This window comes from Mercurialis annua, linkage group LG8 (assembly GCF_937616625.2).
Source record: "Mercurialis annua linkage group LG8, ddMerAnnu1.2, whole genome shotgun sequence".
In the NCBI taxonomy this organism is placed as follows: Eukaryota; Viridiplantae; Streptophyta; class Magnoliopsida; order Malpighiales; family Euphorbiaceae; genus Mercurialis; species Mercurialis annua.
The window spans coordinates 29,983,952-30,001,787 of NC_065577.1; the positions used below are offsets into that span (position 1 = coordinate 29,983,952).

The 17,836-nt window shown below is 39.1% G+C and overlaps 1 protein-coding gene across 1 annotated transcript; it reads right to left on the minus strand.

Moving 5' to 3' along the window:
* Nucleotides 1-11,361: 11,361 nt before the first annotated feature.
* Nucleotides 11,362-12,492, minus strand: LOC126659625 (uncharacterized). Its single transcript, XM_050352938.2, has 3 exons — nucleotides 12,260-12,492; nucleotides 12,064-12,171; nucleotides 11,362-11,778 (listed from the first exon to the last, which is right to left on the minus strand). Exons 1-3 carry the CDS (start codon nucleotides 12,458-12,460, stop codon nucleotides 11,764-11,766), a joined length of 324 nt encoding a protein of 107 aa, XP_050208895.1. The 5' UTR covers nucleotides 12,461-12,492; the 3' UTR covers nucleotides 11,362-11,763.
* Nucleotides 12,493-17,836: the final 5,344 nt, after the last annotated feature.

Consider the following 17,836-nt stretch of genomic DNA (forward strand, 5'->3'; position numbering starts at 1 on the left):
ATTGAAGAAGAGATTAGACAAAGCAAAAGGCAACTGGACGGAGGAGCTAAATAGTGTAGTATAGGCATATAGAACGACACCAAGAAAGGGAACGGGAGAAACAGCATTCCGCCTAACATACGGGGTAGGCGGCGGTCATCCCAGTAGAAATCGGAATGCCCACAATAAGAACAAAGCACTACAACAAGACAACTAACAAAGAAGAGCTGAGACTGTCGATGGACCACTTGGAAGAAAGGAGATATGCGGGAACCATTCTGGCAAAAGCTTATCGAAGTTAAGCAGCCAGGTACCATAACAAAAGGGTACAAGCGAGAGACCTTAAAGTAGGAAACTTGGTCTTACGGGATGCTATAATAGGAAAAGGCAACGCTGGTGTAGGCAAGCTAGAAAGCAACTGGGAGGGACCATATCAAGTAATCAAGACAACTGGAAGAGGAGCATATCACTTGGAAACAATGAAAGGATAAGTACCTAGATTCTGGAATGTAGAACACCTAAAATTGTACCATGAGTAAATTACAAGAAAATATTGGTCCTAAGCTACAAAAAGTGCAAAAAAAAAACAACACAGGGAAACAATTTCCAAATGGCAACGACCATTTCGATTGAGGAACATTTCTCAAAGAAAAAAGAGAGCAATATTTAGGAGGCATCTCCCAAAAGGCAACAGCCAAACATTTGAGGAACATTCCTCAAAAGCAAAAAATATATATAATAATATATGTACAAAATAACAACGACAACAACAAATACAACAAGACAAGCGACCACCGTTGAGAACATTCAATTTAATTCAATCATACAAGCAAATGCAAACAAAAGGCGTAACTACTATAAAAGTCACCCCCCCCCCCCGTTGGGTGTACTCAGAAACCCAAAAGCCTCGAATAGGAACGGCATGCTAGGATCTTGCATCGCCAAAGATTTTGAAGCAAAAGGAGAAGAAAAACACAGAGACATCGGAGGAAGGCTAGGATGGCTAATAGGAACCAAAGCGGCTGGAAGAGTAGAAGAAGGTAAACAAACCCGAGGTAGTGCAGCCACAGCCTGCTTGTGGTCCGCCAGTAAGCGCTGAGCTTCCTCCTTCAACAAAAAAGCATCAATAGCTAGGAAAGAAGTATCCCCACCAGGATGCAGAGCCATATAATTCTCACAGATAGCTCTCAGATGCAACCTCAACAATCGAGAAACAAGGAAAGTAGAATCCTTCAAATCCTCCTCCACTGCAACATGATCAGCCTTAACTCGGGTAAGCTCAACATAAATATTGACATTCTCCTTCCGCAAAAGGTCTTGTTAAATCAAGGCCTCCTTTACTTGCAAAGTGTAGAACCTAAGGTCCGCCTGCTCCGCAGCCAGTTTGCACTCCTTGGCAATGAAACGCTGCTGGGAAACACGTACTCCATTAACAACATTAAAAAACCCTTGGCAAATTTAATTATACAAATCGTTGCTCCCCAGATGATTATAAATGGAAGCAGGCTCCATCATCCCAACAAAGTCACGGATCTGTACCAATGGGAAGAATTAGATGAGAACTTCGGTGAATGACATTATCAGGAACAACAATCACCTCCTCTTCATCTTCACCAGTCGGAGGAGACGAAGCAACAGAGGCAGCTGAAGGATCTAAAGGGGGAGTACGAGCCCTAGTCGAAGAAAGAGGAGCGGGTGCCAAAAGGGCTGAACCACCGGAGGAAACTAAACGAATAACACCCACCAATAACAAAGGAGAAAAAGGAGGGATAGTCCCAGAAGGAAGGAGCGGGATCTCAGGCTTCTTCCTTGGAGGAATATCCAAATTGTCACTCCGCAAACTCTTCCTAGGAACAGTGGCAGGCTTAGCCGAAGGAGCGGTAGACACAATAGGATAGCGGCCTGCCGAAACACAAAATAGTGAGAAAACAAACAAAAGCCGATAAATAAAAGAAAAAAAAATAAAAGGAGTAGAAATCAACCATAGTAGGAGTACCGGCCGGAAGAGAAGCGGCAGGAAGAGAAGTAGATGACAGAGAAACAGCTGGAAGAGAATCGACCGGAGGAGCAGCGCGTCTCCATAAGTAGTCACTGATAATATCAACGTAAGTCCGGGAACCTTCAGCATAAGTTACCCTAATCCGCTACATGAGATCATTTTCTTCCGTCAAAACTTGAAAGGGATCACGGGGATTAATGTGAGAACGCCATGCAGCAGGATCAAAGGGGCGGGTCGGATGCGAAATAATGAAAAACTTATCTTTCCAATTCGTAATCAAATCGGGGATATCCTTAAATATTTTCAACCCAGAACGAAATCCTAAAGAGATGAACAACAACTTCTTGTGGCAATAGGGAGAGTTCATCCAGTAGTGGACACGAATAAGAATCAGTCGCTCACCGTGAAAATGGTACAGCGACTTCAAACGGATGAAATGGCGAATGGCGTTGGGGTGTTGTTGAGACAAAGCGACACCCCAATAATCTAGGAAACAAAACAACAGCTGGTCCAACAGAACAAGAAAACCAGTCAATATTTGTTCTTCAAAAACAAAGGAGGAACCGAGAGGAAGACGCGAGTTAGCAAACTGACCCTCCATCGGAAGGTCTAGGAGGAAATCGTCAGGAATACCATAGGTCCCCCGAAGCAAAACCAAGGACTCTTGAGTAATGGAACAGGGCTACTTGTTCAAGGAAGAAACAGCCTTCGAATAACCTTCACCCATGGTCAAAGAGGAAGGAAGTCAAAGTGTCGGGAAAAGAAAAGCGAAGAGAGAGAAGTGCAAGAAGAACAAAGAGAATAAAAAGGGAAGAAAGAAGTAAATCTGGAAAATTTTAAAAATAAGAGTAAAATGAAACGACTGCATAATACCAAAAGGTGTAAGACGTATTAAATTCCGTATACCAGGCTATTGGAGAGGCGCAAGGAAAGAGGAGAGGATAAATCAAACACACGACCCGGCCCAGCAAAGGCCCGCTTCACATTATAGACATAAATATATACGCGGAACGGGAATCGAAAGGGGGGGGGGATTAATGATGGAATAAGACCACAAAACATACGGTTCACACAAATCCCACATTGACTAGGATAAGTAAGGGATACACGCTCGCCTATAAATAGTTAGATCATAAATTCTTAGCGGGATCGGACACCCTGACACCTCATCTACATAAATAGTCTAGTCAAATGTATTCCTAAAAAGTCTGATTCTGTATAAAACTCTACTTGAAACATCTCCATATCTATCAATTAGTAATAACCTTAACTTTCAAAATAAGAACAAGAAAAACAGTATAAATACTTAGCAGAAATACTTCTAAATTATGGAAGGAATGAAAAAGATCAAGAATGTCGAGTTCAAGGATACTTTAAGCTTTCTTGTAAAAAACAATAGTTAAACCCATCTGGTCCTTGAGCTTTCTCACCATCACAACACAATAAAGTCCGAAAAATTTACTCCAAAAAATAGTAGACAGAGCAGCTGACTGAGATTCAGAAAGACAGTTCATCAATAAACTAACCAAAGAAAACAAAACTCTGACATTCCTTTGGTAAAATGTCTTATATAAAAATATGACTTGATCTTTGATATCACTAGGAGAAACATAGGAAATATTGTCAACCAAAATCTCTTTAAATTGGTCCTAGAATGAACTGAAGTGATGGAATAAAAGAATTTGCTATTTCTGTGCCCAAGAAGTTTCCAAGTCACCCTCGATTTTTGATGCTAAAGAGATTCTAAATGCTTAGAAATACTGTAACTTTCAGAATGCAGAGAAGAAAGGGATTCTCTATTAACATCAAAGAGCTAAATAATGTCAACTAAAGATCCCAAAGAATGGATAGTTTGATGAATCGAATCCAATTTTCTATTCAAATTCCTAAGAAAACCCACGCTTGTCCCTTTAATCAAAGATTTGAACTTGTGCCCCATGAGCTTGAGGTCATCATTTATCAATTGACTTCAATAAGCTCTCTGTTTGAAGGTCTATGAAGGTATTAGTAACACCCTCTTGGTTGATTCTGACATCTTGGCTGAATTGGATGATTTGAAGCTCTTGCTAGAGTTTTTTAACTGATTGCTGATTCATCTGGCTATCTGTAATGCCGATGCTGGAATCGTTGGAAAATTGGTAGAACTAGGATGCTTGAACGAACTTCCCATTTGTCTCATTTGATCCATAATTTCAACTATTGATTTCTCCCATGTCTTGGTTCTGACTAACCATTAACTGGTGCTTGACATTCTAGATGTCAGACTGGATAATTGAAAGAGTAGTCAATAGTATGGCTGCAAGACAACTGGTTAGTACATGATGTATGTATGTGGTTGCATCCACAAAGGGTTAGTATATGATGCGTGGCATACTAGATGTATGATATTGATGATATATATGCTTATGATGTGCATGGTTAGTTAAAACGTAGCACGTAGAGCAGTTGATATCATAAAGACATGTTTTGTCTAACCTTATTACTCCCACACACAATCCCGGGCGAGGTCAATTTCTATGAGTTTTGGTTTGGGCTATCGCTTCTGAAATGCTATTGTCGATGTATATATGCGAACTCTCTTATAGTAATTCTATAGCAGACAAGTGATATTAACGATGTAACTGGAATAAAAGTTTGGAAAATAAATGACCTTAAAGGTCAAAATATGGAATGTGACTTATGATCACAAGAGAGAGGGCGACCTGAAAGGTCAAGACTTGATTGTGACTTAAGGTCACGAAAGAGGGTGACCCGGAAGGTCAAGACTGGAATGAAACTTAAGGTCAAGAAGGAGGGTGACCTAGAAAATCAAGACTAGCACGTAACTTATGGTCGCGAAAAAGGATAACCCGAAAAGTTAAGACTGGAATGTGACTTAAGGTCACAAAAGAGGGTGAACCAGAAGGTCTGAACTAGAATGTGACTTAAGGTCACGAAAGAGGGTGACCCAAAAGGTCAAATCTGGAATTGAAAAGATAATTAAGTCTTGTGGATGATCAAGTAAATGGACTTTACTTGATCGAGATTGGATATGCTGGCTGATCAAGTAAATGAACTTTACTTGATTGAGATTGAATATGAGGGTTGATCAAGTAAATGGACTTTAGTTGACTGAAATTGAATATGAAGGTTGATCAAGTAAATGACTCTACTTGATTTATATGTTGGTATTTAAGGTCGGCCTAACATTGTGATTTTTAGAAAAACTGGATAAAAGTTGTTAGACTTGGCATACTCATATTGAAAGTGGATATTTTGAAAATAATGGGTTTCAAACCCTTATATTGAGATGCCTCAAACACAATCATTATGTTTGGTATTTACTTAGAGAGAAGAGATTAGACTGGAATTCATGCGGGTTGAGTCGATATGGTATGGTAGTAACCGGCTAAGGTCCCGCTAGCAAATATACCTTTGATGGGTCTCCTTAATCACGAGTATAAGCGACCGAGGTACTGAGATATGACTGATGCTTTTTTCATAAGACATTCTGGTCATTGGAGTTCAATACTAGAACGTGATATTGCCTATGAGCATCGGGGCTGATAGAGAGAAATTCTAATAAAATGCAGTATGTGCAGATATGTCTGGTAAACATATGTGATCAATAAGACGCAAGTCATGTGGTTGTGTCCATGGAAACTCTTTTTGGAAACTGTTTCAAAACATTTTTGGTTCTTAATGTTTAAAATCAGGTTTTGGAGTCGCCACTTTGAGCGGAGCGGGTTTCGGGGGCACTCCTTGGGACGTATGGCTCACTTCGATTCTAGTAGGTTTTGAAAATAATGAAGTCGCCGCCTAGCTCAGCTAGGAATTGCTTTTTATGCCGACTAGACAACCTCACACGCTTATGGGTGAGATTATCGTGCATCAGACCAAAAGATTGGGTTTCTGGATACTATAAAAGCTCATGTACTTGGCTTATTGATCAGATCGATTTAGAAGACATATCTGGAATATCTCATCTCAACATACAAAGCAATCCATAGGATAAAGTGTTGCAAAATAAATAATTCTGGAAAACTGGAAAGCATGCATGACACGCATATGACTCAATCTGGACTAATATGTGAGTATGTAGAAATTACTCCTAAGCAAGCATCTAATCATGAGATTTCTATCATATAACAATTGGAGGTTGATTTTATTCAAATTTGCATGCTTAAAGCCTAAACCAGATGTTTATGTGAGATTGATTTTATTTTACCATCTTTAATGTCTAAACAAACTATAATTACGTTTTCATGACAATCCTAAGATTTCTAGGTGATTTATTGGATTTAGTGTTAATTAAAGTGATTACCTAATTAAGCCTGTTAATTGGTAGATCTGAACATGCTTGAAGAGCGATAAACAATTTAAATACCCATTTACATATGATATACATACAAGGTAAGAAATACTTTTAAACCTTGAAGATCTTGAGTGTTTGACAGTTTTCTATCATCTGTTTGTCTGTGCGGTCGGATTCGAGATTCATACAGAACATAACACTTCTTCCTCCTGTCTATACGCGTTTATTGATTCAAAGCGAGGTCGATTCAGAGTCCAAACAAACCCGGAATCAGGTCTAGAAGTTTATGATCCGGCAGGCTTAGGCTTTGAAGCCCATTGTGATATGGCGGTCAACTGGATTTGATATGGAAGGCTTATGCTTACTAGGACGGATCCGGACAATTATATAAATAAAACCCTATAACTATTATAAGTTTGAGGGCTCAAACAGGCCCCAATTCCAAGCTCAAACAAGCATAGAAACTCAAAAAACAAGCCTACAACTAAAAAAAGATCTGGAGGAGTTTGAAATGAAGAACTTTGGTTCCAGAAGGATTGGGGGCGCTAACACATCAATGTGGTGGCGCCAGCAATACAACTTGGTATGTGGCAGTTTTTCCGTCGGTTTGAGAACAGTCCAAAAATCATGCGAAAATAGTAAAAACGCATAAGAAACAGTCTGGAAAACATATAATCAAAATATGCTAATAAAAATAGTACAACAATCCTCCTAAAACGTGCTTCTAGGATCAAAAGTATGGAAATCATAGCAATACAAAAGTTTTATGGAAAAAACAATCAATACGTCTAAACAGGCATCCTAAATGGCATAAATTAACAGAATCAATATACGACATGTGAAAAGTGATAGAGATCAAAATAGGGTCCTCAGAAGTATCGTTCTGACTACTTGGCCTGTTTTCTAGCAATCCAAATGAAGAATCTAGCTCTGGATCGAAGTGTAGTTCGTTCTTTATCGATTGAAGCATATTAGCTTGATTTTTTGACTGGAATTGAATGTGGTATGTGTGTGTGGGGTCTATGTGGTTTGGTCAAAGCTTATTGTTTTAGGGTTTAAGTTTGATTTTTTTTTTCTATGATTCGTACTCTCTAGTGCCATCTAGTTCCACCCCTGATTAGAGTTTCATAGAGATGTTTAAATAGAAGTAGGATTACATTTAGGGTTAGGTAGTGTTTAAGATGGGTTAGAATTGTTCTATTAGGTATTAGGATTGAGGTAGAAATCTATCTTAGATAATTTGATTATTTAACTCAAATTAATTAGCATATGCCATGAAAAGAGTGGAAAAGGGGTTATTTTAGTGCCTGAAAGTGTCAAAAAGGGCTTTCAGGGCCACAAGGGTTTGGATATGGTCAGTTTCATCCGTCGAATCTACAAATTGGCCCATAAACTTCTAAGACATTGCAATTAGTTTAATTTCATGGACTTTTATTGTGACCTCTTTGGACTGTTATGGGCTATTTGTGGCTAATTACGCTTCAATCTCTCAAGTTTGTCATTTTGCACTAATCTAGCCCACTTGAATTCAGACATGAGGATTGCTAGCTCGTCACGAACGAGTTTCTTTGAAAATCGTCATCGGATGCTCCAGTCCCTTATCACTTTTTACCTGTTTGAAAATTAGGTGTCTACAAATATCTTAATTCCAATAAGTTTTTACTTTATGAAATTGACGTTTTAAAGTCGGTAACGACCCAAATTATTGAGCCGCAACCGGCGCTAGGGAATGGGAGTGATAGCTCCGAAACCCGTAGCAAGCCTAAATACGTAAAATAATTTTTCGCAAACATAATACAATACATTTGCAAACAGAAGCTAACATATATATACACACAAATATTTACATTAGTTAATCTGATATCCACGTGGGCTCTAGTTATTGTACCTCGTACAAACTGGCCTCACGGGACTATATACATACTAGTGTATCAAACATATCACCGGCATCTGGTGCCGTGAACAAAACATATCATACGTAGCCTACAAAAATATATAAACAGAGACAGCAAGTAAACACATAACCAAAATGTACTGTTGTCAAGGCTACGACTCTATCGACACAGGACCACTATTGCAGCACTACGGAAGTCAAAGAACTATACACACGTAGCTGACTTCCGGATCCCAAAACTGGCTTCTAGCTAGGTCCAAACACTAAGCACCTGAAAGATATCAAAAGTGAGGGGTCAGTATTTGGGAAAACACTGAGTGAGTTTGCATTTTACCAACGGTATTATTATAAAAACATAACATCGCATTTCAAATAAATATTAATATGAAAATACATATATACAAGTATTTGATCCGTTCGAAACTAAAATCCTGAAACATGACACGACTTACAAATATTCAAATCAGACTAATCCAAATGGTCCGACCCGGAGGTGTTCACACTCAACCACGTCGGCCGCGACCAATCTCTTAATCCCAAAGTGTGAGTCCAACTCACTAGATACGGGGCTCAAGTTAAACATTAACCGAGTTCTCGCTCGTATCGAATTCATTATCCAACTTCGAAATTCATATTCATATTCATATCAAACATGTATAGAAAATTATTTCTCATAATAGACTCTCTAGACTGACTTGATTACTGGTGATCACACAGCCTATTGACACCCAATAGGTAGCTAGTTTCTTTGGATCTCATACTAATTTCTCGTATATAAAACTTGATAGAAACATACAACATTTCAACAAATCATATATAATGCGATGCATATAAATAAGGGTTAATTTCATATGAAATCACCACCTTTACACGTTTTTTCATTTTAATCACGTCCTTTAAAAAGTGTCAAATAAAATCATCACCTTTCATTTTTTTGCAAATCTATCACGAATGTGAATATTCGGTGTATCTTTATTGACTCGACAACAAAAATCAACAAGAAAAGAGTAATAGGAATGTATTTTGTGTGTAAATAGGGCATTAGTAAAATTAAAATATTTATTTGGAAGGAAAAAGACATCAAATTTTACTCATCGATGATAGATTTGCAAAAAAATGAAAGGTGGTGATTTTATTTGACACTTTTTAAAGGACGTGATTAAAATGAAAAAACGTGTAAAGGTGGTGATTTTATATGGAATTAACCCTATAAATAATACTCATATATATGAAATATAGTATTAAATAACTTTAAATACATAATACACGAAAGTAAAGTGCAACTCACAGTGACCGCTATCCACTTTATAATGAGGTCAATATGATAATATGCTCGTGCTAGACCACGTCTAGTGCCCTCACTGCTCGTTGACACGTCTGATACAAATTAATTAACGTTTAATGGTTAGACGTAAATCTCGTGTTTATACATTTAATACTTTTAACTTTTAGTTTTACTCTTAACACTATCCGTGTATTTGATAACCTTTAGTCGTGCTTTCGACTTATCGAATATCGCTTCTCATATTTGAGAATCGTATAACTTTTTAACGTTTCTCATTCTTGTTACTCGTGTGAAACGTCGGGCTAAAACCTTGCTTTTTAGATTATCGGGGTCCTTAATTAAATTTTAGGGTCTAATATTGAAAAGTAAGGATCTAGGTTGAAATAGGGAAAAAAGCCCAATTTGATCCCCATTGGGACCCACTGTGCGGGCGCACACAAGCACTGTGCGTCCGCACAGTGTGTGCTGTGCGGGCGCACAGCTCGCACAAGCTGTGTGAGCGCACAGCGCGGCTCGCCGCGCACAGCCCCGGAAACGTCGTTTCCGGGCTGTTTCACCGCACCCCGACATGCTCAACGCGTACAAAACATCGTTACACACAAAACCCGTAATTTTGTTCTTTCCAAAAACGTCAAAACGATTGAAATACGTCAAATTCGATATCCCACTCACAACGGCCAACAAATCTCGAAATTTACACTTCTATAACTCGTACCTACCTTGTTAAAATGCCCGGAGATGATAGAGCTTTCAATTCCGAGGAGATTAACGTGAAAATCGCTCAAATCGGTCATCGAACGGAGAAACGGCGACGTGACGATGTTTCGATCAGTAAGAACGAATGAAGCTTCTGGATTCCTTCATCTGATTTCTTTCATATTCATTTATATATATAATTGGTTAAATTACCACTGTAGTCCCCTAAACTTTATTTTGACACTTTTCTTGACATTTTTCCTTTTTAATCCAAATTCCATATTTAATTTAAACCCCTCATAATCATATCTCTGAAACCGACCTACTAAGATTTGTATTTACCTTAATTTCTCGGAAATACTTCCGATATCGCCACTCCGGCCACTCAGAACTGGACACGTGGTCCAATTAGATAATTAAAATCTTTTGGGGTATTACAATGCGCACATCACTCGTGACCAAACCGCATTACAAAAGTACGAGATATTACAATTATTTACTTATCAAAGTTACACTACTGTATATCACGCTTTTTGCGACGGAATATTCTGTCGCAAACTAGGCAAATTCCGTCGCAAATTGACATTTGCGACGGATTTGCGACGGAATATGTCCGTCGTAAATAGTCTGGTCGCTAAAATATTAGCGACCAGGGCGTCGCGAAAATGGCGACGGAACACCCGTCGCCATATCCAACAAACCGTCGCCAATTTTGTCTCCCAAAAAATGAAAAGGGAGACGATGTTGGCGACAGAATAATTAATTTTGCGACGGAATATAGCCGTCGCAAAATTAATTGTGATTGGCGACGGACCCTTTGCGACGGACACAATCCGTCACAAATGACAAACAATTGGCGACGGATTGGATCCGTCGCAAATGACAAACAATTTGTGACGGACACAATCCGTCGCAAATGACAAACAATTTGCGACGGACACAATCCGTCGCAAATGACGAACATTTTGCGCAGAAAATTTCCGTTTTTTCGTCCGTTTCCCTGTTTTATTAACGACGATTACAACCAGTAAAATCTACTATTTGCAATTCTTAATAAAACTCAATTTCTGAAAAAGAACGCTTTCATATAAAAACATGTTATATTTTACATAACGCAACAAAATGTATAAAGCAAAAAAATACAAAATGTATAAAGTGACAAAATACAAAATGTCAGAAGTGCAAACATGACATTACAAAGTCGGAGTGTCGTCATCGTCTGAAGGACCTGGGGGTGGGGGTGGGCGATACTGCGGAGGAAGAGTCTGCATCATCTTCGCCATCTCAGCCTGAATAATCTCGGCCATCCTCTCATTGGCTCTCGGCTGTTGCGCACGGAGATCCTCCACCTCAGTGGTAATCTGACGCAGTCCGTCCTGGATCCCCGCCCGCACACGCCGCTCGATCTCCTCCTCAGTTCGCTGTGACTGTGTGGACCTGGTCCTCGCCCTACTAGACGTCGTCGTATCCACGTACGCACTAGTCGCTGAACCCAACCCGTAGACACGACGCTTCTTGTTGACGCCCTCGATATCTAGAAACAGCTGGGTCTCGTCGACTTCCGCTGTGCTAGAAGAACCCCCATCGGTCGGCGGCTGCGATGCAGCAGCAAGTCTCTAAGCAATTGCATCCTACAAAAAGATAGAAAACATATCACATAACGGCTAAAAACGTATAACATATGAAATGTAAGTATAATTCCTAACGAAAATTCGGCAGCATTTCCTCTATAATTTGATTAACACCCATTTTTCAGGGGCATCCTGCAAACATATACATTTCATATACAACCCACCGGCTGTTAACACACCTAATCTAGTATTTACAATTTAAATTAAAACACATTTTACACTAATTTAATCAAACACTCGAGTAAAGTAAAACAACTACTAAAATTATATAGGTTCACGACTTACACTCATGTCCTGGGCCCTCTTGTCTACCATGACACCCTTATCAGCTTTCGTGGAGTGCATCCGAGTATACAGCTCCGTTGCGGTAGGCTTGCGGCCGAGCTCTTCAGCCTAAAAGAAAAATAAACAATTTGTTAGTTCATCAGAAAATCTAAAAATAAAAGATAGTTGTAAATAAAAAAGAATTCTAGAAACAAACCAACACATCCATATGTCGGATGGCGGAACGGGATCCCCCTGTATGGCGTACTGGTCCGGAACCAGCTCCAGCAGGCTCGCTCATCCTATTAGCGCGAGCTACATCGGACTTCTTCTTCTCGTCCTCTGACGCCCAGACGGCCTTCCAGGAATCCCAGATATCTTGGCTGATCGAGGTATGTTTTTCGTCCTTCTCTCTCATCCTATGAATAACGTCCTAGTATCGGTTGGCAGCATGCGTCATGAATACACTTTTGATGACGTCGTCGCTGTAATCCGCCGTATCCCACCAGTATTCCTTCTACAAAACATAAACACCAAGTTTGAGTTAGTAATTTTGCGTTAGTCTAAATTCAAACTTTAAAATTAACCATTTATTACCTTAAATTCCTCCCAATAGAAATCTGTCTGCTCTGCAGTCAGAAACCGCCAGGCTCGCCCATTCTCGAACAAGCACTTTCTGAAGATCTCCCGCATAGACCGGGAGATTGGTCTACAGTTCAACAGCCTCTCCCTGCGAGGTTACATCAAATTTTTACTTTCTATAATAAAACGATAAAAAAAAATTAAACTAAAAATTTACATTCTTACCTGCTGGCGTCTGGGAAACACAGTGCCCTCCCCTGGTCATCCAGCTCTGCAGGGGGCTCTCCTGGCTGTCGGGCCTGAACAGCGGGTGCCGCCTCCACCTCCTGCTGCTGACCCTGAACAGGGATGTCCTCAACAGGGGCACGCACAGCCGGGTTACCCCGACCACGACCTCTAGCTGGGTTACCCCGACGTCCCCGACCTCTAGTCGGATCACCTGAACCACCCTGCCCTCTCATACCTGCAGACATTAAAATACATTTTGTTCCATATATAACAATTTAATACATTGTTAAAAAATACATTATAACAAAACATTATAGAAAAATACATTATAAAAAAATAAATTGTTATGTTAACAATAATAAATGAATACAACTAAAACTGCAAAAAATATCCAAAACGTCAGTCAAGTTGTTCTTCATCTTCGTCTGATGAAGATGGCGGATATTCTTTTTCTTCATCTTCAACAGGAGGGATTTGCAACGCATCTTTGTCTGCCACCTCATTCAAGTCAACTAAATTTGTGGGATTGTCGTCCGTTTCAACTGTAAGGGGATTTCCTTCAATGTCGTCTTGAAAGGCCGGGATAATCGCATCAGGCATGTCAAGTTCTGATCGTGCCTTAATTTTGCAAATTGCCCACCAATTTACTTTGTCCCGTCTTCTGCTTGGATATGGAAGGTAATGAACTTGGTCAGCCTGTTCTGCCAAGATGAACGGTTCGTATTTATTGTACCTGCGTCTGTAATTAACATCTACCAAGTTGTATCGATTGGTACTGTTTGTGCCTGTATCTGTAGGGTCGAACCATTCGCATTTAAAAATGACGGTCTGCTTTATTGGTAGAGCTGGATACTCTAACTCAATTATGTCCGTTAACACTCCATAAAAGTCATTTTCACCCTCAACATATTTTGTTCCCCTTACGCAGACACCGCTATTCATTGTAAGTTTATCCTGCCCATATTCCTGAGTAAGAAATTTGAAGCCGTTTACATAGTATCCCTTATATGTGGTGACCTTTCTACACGGTCCCTTTGCGAGACTCAGAATAAACGGATTAGTACAGACAGTTGGATCTTTCACCTGTGGGGAGTTAGAAATTTGTAAGATTTATAAACCTTATTATAAAAATGAAAGTCCATTGTTATAAGATACGTAGATATTGTTCGAACCAAGAGGTGAAATCACTTTCCAGCACTCTTTCAATTTCTGTTTCACTTATGCCACTGTTCCTTTCGCGCAACCCAGCCACAAAAACCCTTTAAATGGAAGAGGCCCAAACTACATCAAATTCTAACAAATATGTGAAATATTACACTATATTTAAATGCTTACTTTCGATACTCTTCGATTTCGGAACAATTCAAAAGAACATAGGTCCGAGCAGCGATGATCTCATCGTCTTCAAGATATCTCCTACCGCTACCACGCAACGGCTTTCCCTTAGGTTTAAAAATTCCCAGTCTGTCGGCATCGTCATCGATATCCATATCGCAAGTTTCATTTCTTCCCAAACGCACGGGCAACATCGGATCACCTTCGGCAAAATAATAGGATGCAAATTTAGCGATTTCTTCTTGCAGATATCCACTACTAACGTTATTTCTGGACCGACCGCATCAAGAATCATTCTTTGAGCGGAACTGAACTCACCTGGCCCCTCATGTTCATAGTCGAACTCAACATCCTGCTCTGGTAACTGTGCAAGGGGAGGGGGGTTCAAAACGCTCCCCTCGCCATGAAAAACCCATACATGATTGTAATACCCCGTATTCTTATAAGCCACGTGTAAAGTTTTTATTAGCCGGGAATACGTAAATTAAATTTAAGCGTAAATTTGATTTAAGCGTAAATTTAATTTATAAGTATCCCTAAAATTATATCGTAATAATAGAAGTTTAAAATTTAAATCGGAGATTTAAATTTTAATAAAGGGATATGAACGAGACTAATCGAATAAGAAATACGACTGGAGTCGTAAGATAAAAATATATTGATAATTAATATATCAATATACCACTCTAAGTGGAGAGTTTAATATTTCGGACAAAACTCCGAAATTAAAATGTCGAAACTCGGAAGTCTCGACGTATAGGTAACGAATATAAGTTAAGATATATATATATAAAAATATATTATATATATATATTAATAAAAAAAATATATATATATAAGATGATGAGAAGAGAGTTAGCGTGAGAGTGGAGGCCAAGGTAAGGAAAAAGAACAACTTTAATCCCTGAACTTTTATTTCAATTAGTTTTTAATTATAAACTAATTAGGTATTATTCGTTAGTCCAAATTAAAATAAAATAATTTATAAGTCCCGAGCGAATAATTTTGGTGTCATTATTCGCGAAATAATTTGACGAAGTTATCGTCAAAGTTTCATGACATTTGGACGTAGAAAGTTTAATCAAGCGGGACTGATTTGGACTTAATAAATCTTCTGGGATTTATTAAAGATAAAATATAAGTCGGATGATATTTTTATTCTTATTAGATTTTATTAGATTTTTGGGTAAAGTTTTACGAAATTCGAAAGTCGTTTCCGTTTAAGCTACGAACGACTATTTAAGAATTTGAGTTAAAGTGATAAATTAACCAAACCTATATATGATACATTTCATTCAACATTGAGGTACAGAAACCTCATTTCCTTTCTTTTGAAAGGAAACAGAGCAACTATGCTCTCTATGTGTGCGACGAGGGCTAGGGTTCGATTCCGCTTCGTCCGTTTTTCGATTCTAACTCCGTTTCTTCGACGATTACTCGAGTAATCGAGGTATTAATCCTGTATTAAACGTTTATTTTAATATATTTCGATATATTTCGAATATATATACGTTTATAAATGGTTACCGTATCGGATCGAACGTATACCTATTATTTTTACGTTCTGAATGTGAATATGGATATATTGGATTGCGTATACGTGTTAGGAGCGGAAAAATGAGGTTGAATCACGTCGGAATGCCCCGGGAATCGAGTTTCCCCGGGGCTGTGCACGTTGGTGCACGGACGTGCACATATGGTGCACGAACGTGCACCAATCTGGAGGTGCACGAACGTGCACCAAGATGCACGAACGTGCACTATCCAGGGTGCACGACCGTGCACCCAAGGTGCACGGACGTGCACCAGGCCGATGCCGAAGGGGGAAATTCTTTTGGGGCTTTTTGCCATATCCGTTTGACGTAGTTTCGTCGAACTAAAACGTTTAAAAAACGATAACTTCTTTTAAAAGAAAGTGAAAAGAGTTTTTAAACCTAAGCTAAAGACTTTTAAAATATGATTTTAAAAGTAAAAATTAAACGTTTAAAAAGGACTTTAAAAGAGTTAAAGTCGACGTTTAACCGGTTTAAAAGATTTAGAAAACGATGTTGCTAAATAATTAGTAGTCGACTGTGAATGGCTTTGGCAATCAAGTCGATGCTAGTAAATGATTTTAATTAGGTATTGTTATACCTAAAATGACTTCTAGAGTGAAGTCTAAACGTGTTCTCTAGGTGAAAACGGTTTAAATGGTTTTTAAAGAGAAAGAGACCATACGTGCTATGTGTTATGTGAATTGATTGATTTGATCAAACCTAGGTTTCAGGACCTAGATGTTTATACCAGAAATGAGTATTGATGTTTGGCTTGTGTGTTTTGTATGTTTGATCCGACTAGCTGTCCAGCAGTCAGACCAGGACTCAGGGGAGTCTGTCACACCTACGACGGTGCTAAGTAGTAACTTAGCAGCATTGTGAGTTTACGTGTTTACTTTTGAATATCAGTATTCAACTGTTTTAAGTCCATAAATCGCAGTAGTATAAATTTAACCAAGAAAGGTCCATTGGAACGAGCTACCTATTGGGCAGCAATAGGGTTGCGTGATCACCAACACCGATTTTTAGATGCACTTCTGTCGAGGTATAGAGGTATGCATGTCGTGTAAGTCATTGGGAAAGTAGATGCCCTGACTTCACGGGTAAAACCTGAGACGGCAGTAATACAGTTACGGTCGCGGAATAAGCCGCGAAGGCGGTTTCTGATTACGGTCCAGGTACCAGAGATACAGAATTGGACGGCAGTGATTCGGTTCACGGTCTTTATTCTGTTGTCCATAAGCTCGTAAGATGAGTGTGTCTGTTAGGACATTTGTGAACTAGGGTTTCATATGGATCGACGTAATTGGTCATATTTTATATATAACTGTTTTATATATATAATGCGATTTTGGTATTTATCTGTAAACTGTTTACTCACTCAGAAATATTTATATTTCTGACCCCGTTGTTGTTATCCCATTTTTCAGGAAACGAGCTTTGAGGTTAGTCGAGCTTCCACATCCTTTCTTCAGGAAAGCTCTTCTTGGGTAATGTACATAGGATTTTGTACTCTTAGTATGCTGCAATAGTATAAGTGTGATATGCTAGCAGCCGTGCCACTAGTCCTCTGTTTAGATACTCTGATAGGATCTAGTGCATGTGTATACCTTCTGGATGGCTGCTTAGTGGCATATTGTATCTAGTTACCGAGTCGGCCTCGTGTGTTTTTGTGAGGGTCAAAAACAGTATGTTTTAAATAAGCCGGCTATGTGTAACCGGTCCGCTGTGTATTTTAATATGTTTAATACCACCGTTGCGAGACCCAGAGGTGTCCGCTTTATTTTATTAAACATATTAACGGTGGCGTGTGATCTGGAACGGGGCTGCCTATGTGTTAAGGCAGTCGAAAGATAAGTCCCCGGTTTCTAGTGATCACCACGCCAGGTTTTCAGAAAGAAGCGAGGGTTGAGATAACGAGGTTATCCAACCAGTACTTCTGAAAACCAGATTTCGCATATATGTGTAATTTCAGAAATGTGTTTGAGTTAAACGAGAAAAGTTTTAACGGCGTTTTCTGAAAACGGATCGTACGCGAGGTGCGATCATTTAATAATATTTGCGAAAAATTTCTAGAGGTTCTAGGCTTGCTACGGGTTTCGGAACAACCATTC